The sequence below is a fragment of the Pan troglodytes genome, chromosome 2, assembly GCF_028858775.2.
Source record: "Pan troglodytes isolate AG18354 chromosome 2, NHGRI_mPanTro3-v2.0_pri, whole genome shotgun sequence".
NCBI lineage: Eukaryota > Metazoa > Chordata > Mammalia > Primates > Hominidae > Pan > Pan troglodytes.
Window position 1 is genome coordinate 146774823 of NC_086015.1, and position 15529 is coordinate 146790351.

Below are 15529 nucleotides of genomic sequence, written 5' to 3' on the forward strand. Positions count from 1 at the left end.
ATAAACAAACAAACACATAAGTAATTTGGACTAAGCGGTCTTGGTCTTTGGCAATAGAAAATGCTCACACCTAGAATTTGGTTTGTAGCAAATGTCTGTTAGGCACATTGCCTAAATCTAGTGTACTACTCGGGGGTGAGTCTGCCCCTCGGTACAGCCATGGACACTTGGATCTTTCTGTTACTGAGGTTCACACCCATATTCACCCATCCCATGATGCTGGCTCCTTAGAAGGTGGTCTGTATGGCAGCTCAGTAAGGATATCAGGTTGAAAGGGTGTGAAAGAGCAAGGATCAAGCAAACTAGCAATTTGTTCAGTTTCCCATGGATCTTAGCCTTTAATGTAGTTGATAGAAGAAGATCTTGCTGAAATGGACAAGGAAATAGACAATTTTACACAAATTGACAATTCTTAGGCAATGGTGTGTGTGTATGTGTGTGTGTGTGCGTGTGTTTATTATAACATCCAACAGTAGATTAAAAAATATTAGGTGAGTTAAGATACTTCCTTACCTTTCTAGAAGGTCAAATATTTTTTCTTATTATTAATATTACTTGGATCATTTTATAAGTTAAACTTGAATAGAATACAGAATGTGGAAGAAAGGGAACTAATGTTTTTTGAATGACTGTGATGTAAATGATTTGCCTACATTATTTCACTGAAGGGACATGGCTACTGTTTTTTTCTGAAATGCATAAGCTTTCCAGCTACCTCCTTAATAAAGTTGCAATGCACTAAAATAACAGACTTTGTATTGAAATAATTTAGATACAAAGGCCTGGTAGGGTGGAATCCAGTAATGTAGTCTTGATTATAGTGTCATGAGAACTGGTGGGTGGCTTTCTGTATTGGCAGCAAACACCCGTGAAGCCAACGGGAATAGCTTGGACTGTGTGGCTCTGAGTAAGTTGGGCCAGCTGATTAAAGCAATAGGTTCTCATTACTAAAAAGATTTGCCATGGCATTCACAGGAGAGCCAAGACCAGCCAAGGAGCAACTGAACCAGGCAGTTGCCTGGGGCTCCAACTATTTCCTTCCTACCTACCCTTAGAGGTCTGCTTGATGTTTCACAGATGGAGTTTCATTTGAGGTAGAAATGCGTGGTCCCCCAGAACCCAGGCTCTAAAATTGAATTTCCTGGTTTTAAATCCCACTCCATCACTTACTGTTGGCTGAGTAAACTGGGCATAGTCTTTTACTTTTGAATCTTTCTATCAATTAATGAAATCATCTATGAAAGACAGCTGGCCAGCATCTGGCTCATGGTACACCCTCAATATATGTCAACTTTTATTATTATTTATTATTTAGACTTAAAGTATCACCTATTAAAATGCAAACACCGAGGGAGGTATACCTTGCTACCAGTTACGAAGGATTCTTACCATTCGAATGTCCATTAAGATGTAACGAGCAGAAAGGGATCCAGGATTGAAACCTGGGAGAAGCAGGGAACGTGGCTTGAGGAGAGAAACAGCATTAACATTTTGCTGGAAGCCATGGAGATTCTTCTGCATGGAAAAGCACCCAATTGTTGCAGTAACCCAAGCACAAATCCTCACGGTTGCAGAAAGGCAACCTAATTGCTCAATCCAGATCCTAGGATCTGCAGCCCTTGGGTCTAACGAACTGCCCCCTTTCTATCAACTGTTCCACCTTAGAGGACTCTCTCTATAGACTTTCTGTGGTAAGAGACATTAAACTGTACAGCCACCACATTGGCTGTTTGTTTTCCTACCTGCCGTGGAACATATGTGAAGATCTCAACCACCGACGTGTATGGAGATGTGCCTACCCTAGAGAGCCTGCTTACATTGAAACCTACTGTTAAGAGCCACTGAAAGCCACCACCCTTCTCTACAAAGCAGTTGTGGGTATCCTTTCACACTCTGAATGAAGACTTCTGTTTGAAAATCATCCATCACACTATAAATCAGTCTCTTCAACACGCCTCCTGTCCAGCCAGGAGAAAAGAGGAAAGCATTTAGGAGATGTTCCATTAAGCTGTTTGGTACAAAATGGATGAATTACTATTATTTTTTCTCTCCAGCGTACCCAAGAGAGGCTGATTCTGACCCAAACTATTCACATGCACTATTTAAGAGAGACTTCATTTCACCTCCTGCTAGGTCAGGGAGGGGCACACACCAGAGCCACACACATATTCACACATCCAGTTGGCTGTGCAGCATGAAGCACTGACCTGTTAGGCCGGCAGCCTCGGCAGACAGGAAGGCACTCCAAGAAAGCAGGAAAAACAGGCCGGTTTCCAGCATTGGGAACTCGCACAGCTTGGTAAATTTGGTCAAGTGAGGAAGACAAGTTAAGGGAAACAACAACAGCTTTTACAGCTACATCTCCTTCTTGGCTGAGAATAAAAACTGATCTGGTGATGATAGCTCTAGAGCAAAGTAAAAGAACTGATATTCAGACCTGACTGGAAGGCCATAATTCTCACTGGGACCTACTTTGAAGGCCAGCACGAGTTCCATGCTTCACCGGGGGCTGAACATGCCTGTAAAAATTCAAACCTGTGTTCAGATTAAAAAGGTGTCTTCCTAAGACTATAAATTCAGCTCACTGAGGGCTTAGCCTCATCCCTTGGGATGCACCCCTCAGGAGAGGTGTAGCAGGCATGGAAAAACAAAGCCAAGGAGAGTGTGGGGGGATGAGATGCTGCAAGTATGTCAGTAGCAAGGAGCGCTGCTCCCTCGGGAGTGCAGTCTGTGGGCAGACCACCTGGTAGAGTCTTCTCTCCTGGGGATGGAAGTAGGATCAGAAGAAGAAGTTACATTCAGTGACAGGGAAGCTGCCCATGCCCTCTTGGTATAAGTAGGATAAGGAGAAGATATGTTATTTATAGGTTCCATTATTAATGAACCATTATTATTGGTTCATTTTGACAAGGATGACACTTGGTCAATGGTCTATAAATTGCAAATAGAACAAAGGGATAGTAGTGATTCAAGTTGGGCAGAGAATGGATCATGCGGAGATGATTAGGAGCACGTGATCAATGGGAAAGGGTTACGTTGCAATTGTGTCAATATTAGGCACAAAATGCCCTGACAAATAAGGAGATGTGATCGTGTTGCATTTTTATACTGCTAGAACAAAATCTAAAGAAAATTTCACATTAAGAGATGTTTAGCAGGGGAGCAGGGAGCAAAAGTGTGACCTCTGGAACAGAACATTTTATTCTGATTCTTGACTCTGCCAGTGACTGGCTGTGTGATTTCTCAGCAGAAAATTAACCTCTCTGAGCCTCATTTCTATTCTACGTGAATTGACAATGAGAATAATACCTGATCCTACATGAAAGTAAAATGTTCTGAAGTATGTTAAACATGTTTTGTAAAGTTTTAGAAAGCACAAAGGCAGAATAATATCATGGTTGGGAGTGTAGCATTTGGAAGCCAATTCTACCTGGATTAAAATTCACAGTATTCACTTGGACACATCTCTTGACCACTGTGTGCCTGAGTTTTCCTGTCTGAAAACGAGAATAATAATGCCACCTACCTCAGAGGTCTATAAACTAGTTAATATATGTTAAGTACTCAGAACAGTGCCTGGCATGTAACAAGTGATATGCAACTTGTCTACTGTGGTCTAAATTAATTTTTTTTTTTTTCGGTAAAACATCTTTTTGGGAAATAGAATCAGTAAGGATCTGGAAGCAATTCTTTATCTGCTGTAAAGAATGGGCTGCCCTGAGATCCTTTTACAATATTTCCTTTTGTTACTTAGAGGGAAGTCTTTGTTTCTAGTGAGGTCTGTTCTTCTGAATTCCCTCTTCTAGTTTGTTTTAAAGAGAATGTTCAGGGCAGGTGAGTAACAAAATAGCAATCAGCTATCTAACATTCTTTTCTTTTAATCTCCTCCAGAAACTAGTTCAGCTCTGGGTCTGCAGAGCTCAGAGGTCTACAACCCGAGGAGACGGCCTCAGAATGAAATAGGTAGGTGGTTAGGAAGGTGAGGAGGACAACAGTAAGCATTTATCTCCTTCACAGCCTGTGTTTGTAGAGCCTGTTAAAGACCACCAAATACTGCACGATCGATGTCACCACTGTTACTGAGCCTGTTTCTTCCGTCTCTACACCCTTTCTTTCAGATCTGATGCAATCTTATGCCAGACTTCCAATCTCCAGGAATTTTTTCTTCCCTTATCAACCTGTTCACATATGTTACACCTTCCCCTCACATCAGGTAGAGAAGAATTCTGATTTTAGTTTCTCCACTTAGTGTAGCCTCCAGAGCCCAAAAGCCTGGGTTTGAATCCTGGCCCTGAAATGTCCTAGTTGTTTGGCCTTAGCCAAGTTGTTTAACTTTAATTGTCTGAGTTTCCTTAGCTGTAAAATTGGGATAGTAACAGTATCTACCTTCCAGTGTTCTTGTAAAACTTATCTGATAATCCATGCAAAACACTTAGGGCAATGGCTGGCACACAGTAACGTTTTCAATAAATGTTAGATGATGTGATTATTACCATGCTCACTATTACTGATATGCGATCCTGAGTGAGCTACGTATCCTCCTTGAGCCTCAGTTTCCTCGGGTGTAAGGTGAGGAGGATAATAACTTGTTTTACAGGGTTGATTCAAATGAGGAGATGCATAGAAAGGCTCTGGCACGTGCTAGACACTCACAAAATGTTCCTATCCTTGTTGCTGTTACTCTACTCTAAACAACACCTGGCCTCCACACAGCTCCAACTAAGAATTAAGAGGCAATAGGGAGCAGTGATGAGAGCATGTTCGGCCTCTTGGTTCTCACTGTCTGGGTTTACTTGCTGGCTGCATGACTTGGGCAACAGCTTACCCTTTCTAAGCTTCACATCCAATAAAAATAGCATCTGGTGATAGGATCATTGTGAAGGTTAGATGAGACACTCATGGAAAACACGTCGTAGGCGGCCTGTCATAGCATAAGTACTGGGTAGGTCATTTTTTCTTGTTGGAAACCAGCACTACCTCTTCTGACTGACTTTATTTCTGTCAATGGAGATGCCATGTTACAAGGTTCTCCGGATGAAACTTTGGAGTAGCCTTTGACTGTCTCCTTTTCTTTATCTCCAATAGCCAGCCAATCACTAAGTCTTAGAGATTTTTCCTTCTAAATATCAGTCCCCTTCCTGATGCTTCCCCCGCAGTTCATCATCACAGTTTCCCTTGATTCTAGTCTCCTTCCTCTGATTCATCCTTTGTTCCAGTTCCTCATCTGTATTTTAAAAACAGGACTGTCAGTGTGTCACTCTCCTGAGCAGAAACCTTTGGCAGCTAATTGTGGACGAGAGAAAGAGACTCAGACTCTTTGAAATACCACTTCAAGATATTCCACAAGCTGACTCCATCCCTCCTGAGTCCCCTCATCCTCCATTTCTCACTAGCTGGAGCCCTCTGGTCCTCCCAGGCATGTCTTCCAGATGCCACATTGGTCCCACTGCCATACCTTAGTGAATGCTAGTCTTCGCCTCCTGAATCACCGACTGCTCAGCCTTTGCTCCCATTCTATCTTCCAGGCCATGCCCAAAACCCACTCTGCTTATAAATACTGCTTTTCAAATTATTTTCCAGAATCATAAAGTTGGCCAAGTGTATTATACTATTCCAGACACAACAGCCTCGTCCCAGTTTGAGTGTTTACAGTGTGATAACTTCGATGCGGCTCTGGCACTCACTTTCTATCCCAGTCTTAATGTAGAGCTCATCTTTCTAAGCCTGTCACTCACTGAGGGCAGGGTCCTTGTTTTACACATCTCCTGACTCTTCTTAGATACCCCCAGTAGAATGAAGCATTTTAGCAGCTGCTCAGTGAATGTCTGGGCGAGACCCCATAGAAAAAGGCCCCCAATATTTTGCCTTCTCTTTGCCTGGGGCCTTCACCCCTCTGGCACACTTCTTCCTTCTCCTTCCCCTGAGGTCTTTGGCCCTAGATCTTCTGTTCTACCTCTCTTCTGTGGCTCCACCTAACCCTTATACTTGACATTGGCCTTCTGGCCTTCCTCCTCTACTCCGACTTACTTTTGCCCTATCTGAATGTTCTAAGTGAGCAGCCCACCAGACCAGCTTCTTTCTTTGGCTCAGATTCTCTAGAAACTCCATCTATCATCCCAACTTCCTAACAACAACAAAAAGGAATCAAATGACATGATTGCTCAGCTATGGCACACATATCATTTCAGCATTGCTTGCAGGTTCCCTTCTATAAAGTAGCTGTAGATGCTTGTTTAGACCCACAGTGACCTCTGGCTTGAGCTACCCTATAAGCTAGTGATTGAATAAGCCTGAAAAAGAGGCAGATCATACCCAATTTATCACCCTTAATCAATTGTCTTATTCTTGACCCTGGATCTTCAGTTCTCCCTCTTGACCCTAGTAAGGCCAATCCTGATGGCTCCTGTTCACTAATTTTCCTAGGTGATATTTATTTAAGGCTGTTGATGTCCTAGGATCAGATAGTGTCAATAGCATTAGAACTGACCTTGGGCAAGAAGAGAGCTTGGGCCCCTCTGCCACTGGTACCAACCTATGCCTCCAGGGGTGACTGAGAACCAAGATGGCACCAGTGGTGCCATATGAAACTTGGACCAGACTATCTAGCCTTTTATGGGCCTGGAGGTTGTCCATCATCAGAAGTATTCCATGGATATTGACTGTTCTTGACAGTCCCAGCTTTCCACATACAGACAAAGGATATCAGTGCTGTGATGATGGCATACGCAGACCCCATTGCAAATGAGCCAGCGAAGATTCCCAGGAAATTCCCCACAGACTGGAAGAATGCTGCGGCGTCAAATGCATTTGGATTCTCCTTAGGACTGTAAATGGATATAGAACTGAAAAGAGAAGAGGGTGGAGGTTAGTTAGTGACTTTCATCTCATAGCCCAGATAGGATTTCGCACCCACTTTGGGGAGAGGTATCTTTTCCTGTAATGTTGGGTGCTGGTTGGAAGAGTTAGGGGAAAACAGATACAGAAGGGGAGAGTTGGAGAATGCAGAAATCTTTCTGCTTCCTTATAGCCCCATCCCATGGGATCCATATATTGCTGCCAGTCAGTAAACATTTTTATATTGGAAGGGTCATAAAGAATATTGTTTCTGAGCAAACTAGGCATTAAAACATGGTAGGTATATAAGGAATCTGCTGAGAAGATAGATAACTGTGAATTATTTAGTGGCCATATGTCTTCAGTGCTGTTATATATTCACAAATGTTCCTGATAAAAAGTGCACTTTTATGGCCTGTGCACAAATGGGTGATACAAATCACCGTGTGCACAAAATATTCTGCCATGATCTTGTCATAAACCACAAAGCATTCCTCCTCTCCAGTGTAACCCTTCAGAAACAGAGCACTGATGGTGCTCAGAACATCACAGTACTAACCCCCAGGGAGAGACAAAACCCTCTTTTTCCCACCAAAACAAATGGCAACAGCTGCCCAAGGTCATCTTTTATACCCCAATTCTGGCGGCTGCCAACAGATTTATTTCCATAGAGAAAAATCAGTCCACCAATAGGCAGTCTGTTCACTTAAATATTATTGAGGATGTCATATAAGCTATTTTTTTTTTTAAAACCAGGGCCTCAGATCCCAGAGTGTGAATATGAAGGATAAGGCATGTCCTATTTTAGGAAATATGAACTCCATATTGAGCATTAAAATGAACATATGTGCTAGATCGACTAGCTTTAGGGAGACTAATGAAATGACATTTCAGATTTTTTTTTTTGCAGTTTTTATTTTAATACAGGATTTTAAAAACTAATCAGGAAAAATCAAGAGTTTAGCAGTGGGTTTTGGAAGAAACTCCAAAAGTAGCAGTGTGGAGAGCAAAAGTACACTAGACACATTGACTGAGATTAGATTGGATTTTACGGAGATGTAACTGAATCTTTTATGTTGTCGATGATTAGAGCATGTTAGCTCTCTGACCTGACTTTTGGTATCCAGAGATGACTTAAGAGAGAGCAAGGGGAACCAACTCCAATTCTTCTACAGGAAGATGTGTGGCATCAGAAAAGGTAGTTTTAAATGGTCTTAGTTTTTTCCTGGATGTCTTTAAACCCCCAAAGTAGGCCAAACACTTCTGCTTTGATCCTGTAATTGGATAAGGAAGATGAATGTGGATCTTGAGTGAAGCCTTGAAATGTATGCGAGAAAAGGACTGCCTTTGAAGTGTTTTTCTTTTTTGTAAAGTGTTGTGCTTTGCAGGAAAAAAGGAAAAGTAAACCCGCATCTGGGTCCTTTGTATCTGCAAGTCCTGGGAAAAGGTGTAAAACTCCACTGGTTGTTAGGAAACCTGGTGCCCAAGGCTGTGATGCTTGATGTGTTTGAGTTGACATTCTCCAGCATGTTTCTTCCTTCCAGTGAAGAAACAATAGTGATGAGAAAGCATTCCATTTGCATTCTGCCCTTCAAACAAAGGTTTTTGCACAGTAGCACAGCTTTAGAAGTAATTCTATTAACCCGTGGTTGCCACTAGTAGATCTGACCCATAGAACAAGCACGGCTTTATTCTTCTCTCCACCTCCATAACTTCCAGAAGTGTTTCCCTGGCCTGGTGCTTCTGGAATTCTGAGCACTCCCATCACATCATTTGGCCATACCCTGTACCATTATTTATGTACGTTTTTCTTTAAATCATTTTTATTCAAATTCAGGAGATTTTATTAAAGAATATCTATGAAATCATAAGTTCGATGTGCTAATTATATTTCTTTTTAATATATGTAAAAATAGGTATTTTAGAAAAAGAAAGTTCACCTGTATGTCACCTAAAATCATCTGGGTATGCCCACTGATCTGTAGTCTGTACTTTGGGAAATGTTCTCTTCCTTCCCACTCAACAGGGTATGATCACTTTGTTCGCCAAACTTTGTACCCTTCCTGTGATATTTGACTTAACTGAAGGGAAAGGCTTAATTATCCTTGACCTATGGAGATTGTCCATTGAATTTGCTGGCCCTAAAGCTCCACAGACATATGCACTAGGTGCCTGCCATGTGACAAGTGACATATTTAATAGGTATAGGAAGTGGGAGGCAGGCAGGGAAGAGCATAGAGAAGGGAAGCAGGATTTGATCCAATAAACATCTTATCAAACACCTGACATATGCAAAGCATACCTCGGCAGGGAAGCCTAAGATGTAAATGACAAATAGCTGTAGTCCCAGTGTTAAGTGTGATTTTGTGAGAAATACACAACATTTAATGGTACAAAGGAGAAAAGGGGTACTATTTTAGAATAAAGGAGGTGGCATTTGAGCAAGGTAGCATGTCATCAGACAGAGATGGGGAGAGAGTATTCCAGGCAGTGGAAAGAGTGTAAAGAAAGGCAAGGAGGCAGGTGAGTTCAGGGCAATTGCAAGACATGGCTGCACCTATGTGGGCATGTGTGGTGGGGTAAAGATGGGTGAGGCAGCATTACTCAGAACCTTAAGTTCCATGGTGAGAATATACTAAAGCCCTCACATTTACATAATATTTAGCCCTCTTGTGCCTACAGTATAGCTTTATTTGATCCTATAATAGCTCTGTGAAGTAAGCAAGGCATGTTTTGTTCTCTCTCCTTATCCTTTTCTCTCTCCTTCCTTCCTTCCTTCTTTCCTACCTTCCCTCCCTCCCTTCCTTCCTTCTTTCTCTCCTTTTGTCTTTCCTTCCTTTCTCTTTCTTTCTTTGCATAAAAGACATAAACTAAAAATCAGAGAAACTAAGATCACACAGCTACTAAGTTCACAATGTAGATTTCTTGTTTCTCCCTTTAAAAAGGCGATCATGTTGTGGGGAAACACAAACCCACATCAGGATAGTTGAGTGACAGTGTGATGCTAACTATAAGGACAACAGGAGTTCAGGTACTAGAACATTTATTTTCATGCCCGGGATGGAACATGGGCAGCACCTTCCTGTACACAAGCATAAGCCAGAGTATGTTGACTAGGGCAACAGCACCGTCTCTCCTGGCCCACCAGCAGGTGAGACTCAGAACTTCTCAGGAAATCCTGCTTTCCTGCCTAGCTTTGCTGAGACTGGACTCGGTCTTGCTTCTCTTTGGATGCCCAGGACACAGCCTGTTGTTTGGCACATGGCAGGGTATAAAAAGGCTGACGGAATGAAGGTGTGGGACAACTGGAAAGTAGAAAGGAAGAAAGAAAGAAAAGCATGAAGGAAGGAGGCTTGCAAAAGCTCGTTATCTCTTGAAGCAAATCACCACCCACAAGATTTTTTAGCAGACATTGACTATGCACAGTCATATTGTGGGTACTTTCATGGGTATCAATCTAATCTTGAAACTGACACCTGTGCCTCTTAATTTGAGCCCAAGATCTGATACTTATTGGCTATATGGCCTTGGGCAAGTTACTGCATATTCAGAATCAGTTACCTCATCTGTAAAATGGAGATAATAATAGTATTTATCCCCTAGAAATGTTGCGAGGATATGAGATACATTTAAAACTCTTAGATATATCTTGTGGATTAAGTCGTTCCTTGAGTACTTATATGTACACTCAAAATAAATACTCAGTGAATGTTATTTATCTTCACCGTCATCATCATCATTCTGCTGAGAACTTCCACAAGTCTCACAATAACAACAGAGTGGTCAGTTACAACTATGGGCAAATGGGGTGTGACTGCCGTCAGGGCACACCAAGCTCTGAGGTTGCTGGGGCTGAACTAGTTACTTTTGCATAAGAACAACAGGGTGTCCAGGAAGGAAAGTACCAGGCAGGTACCGCAGAGAAATGGCCATAGGAGTGGGGCTAAAATGTTCTCATGTATTTCATGAAGCTCTTGGCTCAGTGGATCAAGGAGGGAAGGAGTGCCCTCAGCTGTGTGGGCAGGGGTCTGCTCCAGGGACAAGAATAGGCCAGGAGACTCAGCTTGAGTTGCATCTCTTCAAGTTTAGTGGGGGATGTTCTATAAGCAAGTCCTCTGGCTTCTAGTAAGAAATGAGGCAAAAGAAGCAGAAGCCAGGCTGGGCAGGGTGGCTCGCTCCTGTAATCCCAGCATTTTGGGAGGCCGAGGTGGGTGGATTTGGATTGCTTGAGTACGGGAGTGTGAGACCAGCCCAGGCAACATGGCAAAACCCCATCTCTAAAAAAAGTACAAAAATTAGCTGGGTGTGATGGTACGTGCCTGTAGTCCCGGCTACTCAGGAGGCTGAGGTGGGACGGTTGCTTGAGCAGGGAAGGTTGAGGCTGTAGTGAGCTGTGACTGGGCCACTGCACCCTAGCCTGGGTGACAGAGCAAGATCTTTTCTCAAAATAAATAAATAAAAATATATATAAATTAAAATTTAAAAATAAATAAATTGGAAATAAGTCCAGGATATTGATTCATTCTGTTCAACAATAGATTATTCAGCAAAATTAGTTTGATGACAGTGTATTGGACCTATACTCAAAAATAAATGTGTGCAGCATCTTTTATTCAAAAATTTTGAAATGTATGAAGTATCCTAAATTCTTTGATGAAAGCAACATGAATAAGGATCATTTTGCTTACTGTATCATTTCACATTCACAGACATTATTCAGACTTCAGTGTTTCTCTACAATTCATCTTTTCTTCTATATGATGCTCCTGCAAGGAATGGGTCTGATAGCTTAGGCAGTGTTAAGAGCATAGAATCTGAACCTGAGTTCTGGGTGTAAGTCTCAGCTTACTGCCACTTACTGCCTATGTGACCTTGAGCAAGTTATTGAAACCACCTTTATCTCAGTTTCTATAAAATGATGATGACAATAATAGTACCAACCACACTGGGTTGCTATGAGAATTAAATGGATTAATGTTTATAAAGCATTTGAAATGGTGTGTCTCACCCAGTAAGAACTAGATAAGCATTTCTTAAATAAATCACCTCTCTCTCTGAGTGCTTCATTTAGTTCTAAAACAAGCATTTCAAACAACGTTCAATCAAAACCTCTATCCAAACAGAACTAAGATTTTACCACCTGTCTCTCCCACTCTGACTGTCCCAGGCCTACCATCTTTGGGTGGCAGGGATCATCTGATCATATGAATTTGTTTTGTGCAGAATGGTGTGTGGCACATAGTAAAGTGCTCAATAAATGCTAGTAATGAAGAAGAAGGAGGAGGGGGAGAAGAAGGAAGAAAAAGAGGAGGAAGAAGAGATGTTGTGAGTGAGAAATGCTGCTGATAGTGAACATAAAATAATAGGTATGAAAAATATTATATAGATGGCACCACAACAATGCCCTCCCCTCTGTGGCTCTGGCTGCCCTTCCACTGTGGCCTTATGGAGTCATCTCTCTCCTGATCATGATACTCTTCCTCAAGGTCTCCTAGTTTCCAACACCACCTTCCCCTGTTATTCTTTACTGGGGCTGCTGAGATACTTTGCCGCACAGTTACCCACAGAAACTACCCAGCCACCTCAAGCTCCTGGCGGCCCTGGTTCCACAGGACGCTCTCCCTGACCAGTCCTCTCAAATCCCACAGCCTACTCACCCTCCTGGGTGCCCATGCCAATTAGAACAGCCCGCTTCTCCAGCCTCAGTCCAGCCTCACTCCCTTTGTTAACATGAAATCAATGTCGCTTGAAAGCTTATGAAAAGAACATATGAAGTGAACATATTGTATCTCTTGCAGGATTTCTATTAATTTAGTCATTACAGAAAAAATGAGAAAACGATTACTGTAGCCAAAGATATACAAAAGAACCTTCCATTTTCTCTGCCAAATATGTAATCCCTAACAAAAAAATTATTGGCACCAGTTCATTGAAAAGTTCTTGATTAGTTGGAACATACATAAATATGAAATGGATCTTTTTTCCAATCACTGCTTCCAGCTGTACTATATCAAATCCCCCTTTGTGCTGGGTAAGTAGTTCCATTAATGATATCTTGGTCAAATCCCATTATTGAGTTCCTTTCAGTTATTAAAACTTAGTGCAGCCCAACTTAAAACCTAAATCTTCAAAGGTGGATTCCTGTTGTCCCTGCAGAATATTCTAGAGCAGCAGCAGGATGACTGGAAAGGAGGGAAGGCAGCATGCTCCACCTCCTCACACCTGGTGCCAGTGCCTGCTGGTGATGGAAGCCTGGAGGAGGGCTGGGGAGCCCAGCTCTCCTCTTTATGGGCGTAACTGCTTGTCAGCGGTGTGTAGGGTCCCGGCCTGGCCTCAGTCTTTTTGCTGCTTTGTCCCTCTCTTAGAGACCTCTGTTGGCATGATGGCACCTCCATTTTGCTGAGAACCCCTTCACAGCTGCCACAAGATCTTCCAGGTCTATACACTTCCAGCCTATTTCCTTGGGTTGGGTCAGTAGCCACTTGGGCAGCTCAGTGCCTGTCACCCCTTAGGAGGTGAAAGGAAATTCCTTGTGGACAAAGGACAGACAGAACTCAAAGTCATCCCTCTGAGCCTCACCTGAGACAAATGCATATCTGATTGTTTCTGCCCTATAGTTTATGTAAAAATGCAGATTTCACTGAGCCAGACTAAATTGTATATTCAGTGGAAGGCTGATCAAGGACTCAAAAGAATGCAACCTTTTGTCTCTTACCTACCTCTAACTTGGAAGCCCCACTTCCAGCTCTCCCTCTTTACAGGACTGAACCAATGTACATCTTACACATACTATACACTCATGTCTCCCTAAAATGTGTAAGAGCAAGCTATACCCTGACCACTGTGGGCACATGTCATTAGGACTTCCTGAGATTGTGTCATGGTTGTGTCCTTAACCTGGTCAAAGTAGACTTTCTAAATTGACTGAGACCTGTCACAGATATTTTGGGCTAACATCGCCAATCTCCTTAATCTGGGGTTCCCCTGAGTACCTTCCATGGGCCATAGAACACTGGGTTGGGTGGGCTTACCCCACATACTCTCAAGGCACATCAAACCCAAGAGCCTTCAGGTTCTGCTCATGCTGACTCCTGCTTTCAGAAATCTCTAGGCCAGAAGAGGCGCTGGTCTCTGTGTTTTGTGTGAGCCCACACTCTGAGGGCCACGTCCAATAACTCCCTTCCCTTGCTCTGCTTTGAGAGGGCTTTGGCTCCACTGCAGGTTCTACACTGCAGGATGAGCTCACAGCCTCTGTCCTTGCAGGTGGCACCAGCCTTTCCGGGTGATTCCAGTAGACTCCCCTTCCCCTTGGCTTAGGGAAGAGGAAGAACTTTCATGGGAAGGGATAACAGTATAACAGTTTACACCTAAAACACTGCACTTTCCCCCGGGATAACCCCTTTCCTTCCCCACCCTTTCATACACAGATGTGAGGCAAAGGGGATGGGGTGGGGGCGGGGGAAATGAGGCTGCTTCTGATGCCAGTTAAGCCAGCTGAGGGGTGAGCATCCTAACTGCTGGGGAGACTTGCTGCTCTTTTTAGTATGAAACCATTTAGCAACTTCTGTTTTCAGCCATGGTCCCTAACCCCAATCTGGTAAACAGGAAAAGACCCACAAGACCATCATGTGATATTTATGTGGGAGTGCTTCTAGTTTCTTTTCTCCACATCTACAGCTGCCTTGTCATTCTGCTTTTCAAGACACATTTTAAGGACCAACACAACATAAAGGGGCAACGAAAATGTGTAAAAGCTGCTCTGTTTTGTTGGGCCTGGGTGTCACAGGTAGGAAGCAAGTAGATGAAAAACAATTACAGTGCTATTTTGTGTTTAAAATTCTTTATGCCTTAAAAAAAAAGAAGTGGATCCTTATCTATTATTTATCTTTTAATAACTGTATGAACCTGCCCTTTCTCAGATAAGTTGCTTAATTATGAATAAGGAATTGATTTTTATGGGGCCAAGAATTGTGTGTACACATCGGAATTCGTTCTGGCATCTGCCTGCCCATTATTCTGGCTTATGTTCTGCCAAAGGCCAATGAAGCTCTGTCAAGAGAACCTGCTGTAAAACATAATGACTTCAGAAATTGGGGGCATTCCAGGCACCCTGGGAGGTTAGAAGAGCTGCTTCTTAATAATAAGAGATCCTGGCCAAAGTTCACTGAGCTTGAATAAGAACCATAGGGTTTTACCTTCCCAAGAGCCAAAGACCCTGCAGAGTCAAGAGCTGTGTTTGAGGGGGAACATCAATTAACTCTTTCTGCTTCTGAGGGACCATTTAATGACTGCTCCTTAAGAATCCAAATGTATACCAGAGAGTGATTTTCCAAATCCTTGATGAATATCATCTTGTCATTTTGATGTCAGGCACAAGAGAAAAATACATGAGGAATTCCGTGGGAAGGATAAGCTAGTGTATCATGGCTTCCTCGGGAATAATGCAATCTCAGGCTGAATTAATTGATTCATTCCATCCACAAATATTTATTGAACATCTATTAAGTACAGACATTGTTCTTAGCACTGAAGGTACTGCAGGGAACAAAACACAGCTCCTGACCTCATGTTCCTTACATTTCAGTGGAGAAGAAAACATAATAAATAGCTAAGCAAATAAATGTGTAATTCAATGACAAGGATTGAAAAGAAAAATAAAACAGCAAGAGAGGATGGGACAGAGAGGATTGGGATG

The 15529-nt window shown here is 42.5% G+C and overlaps 1 protein-coding gene across 1 annotated transcript in view; it reads right to left on the reverse strand.

The window, feature by feature from the left end:
- The window catches only part of SLC9A9 (solute carrier family 9 member A9), a 582779-nt gene that overhangs the window by 307199 nt on the left and 260051 nt on the right, over window positions 1–15529 (reverse strand). The window contains exons 7-8 of the mRNA XM_001162912.4: window positions 6704–6842; window positions 2208–2313 (exon numbers count right to left, since the gene is read on the reverse strand). Coding sequence (XP_001162912.2) covers window positions 2208–2313; window positions 6704–6842 — 245 coding nt within the window. The remainder of the gene's footprint in view (window positions 1–2207; window positions 2314–6703; window positions 6843–15529) is intronic.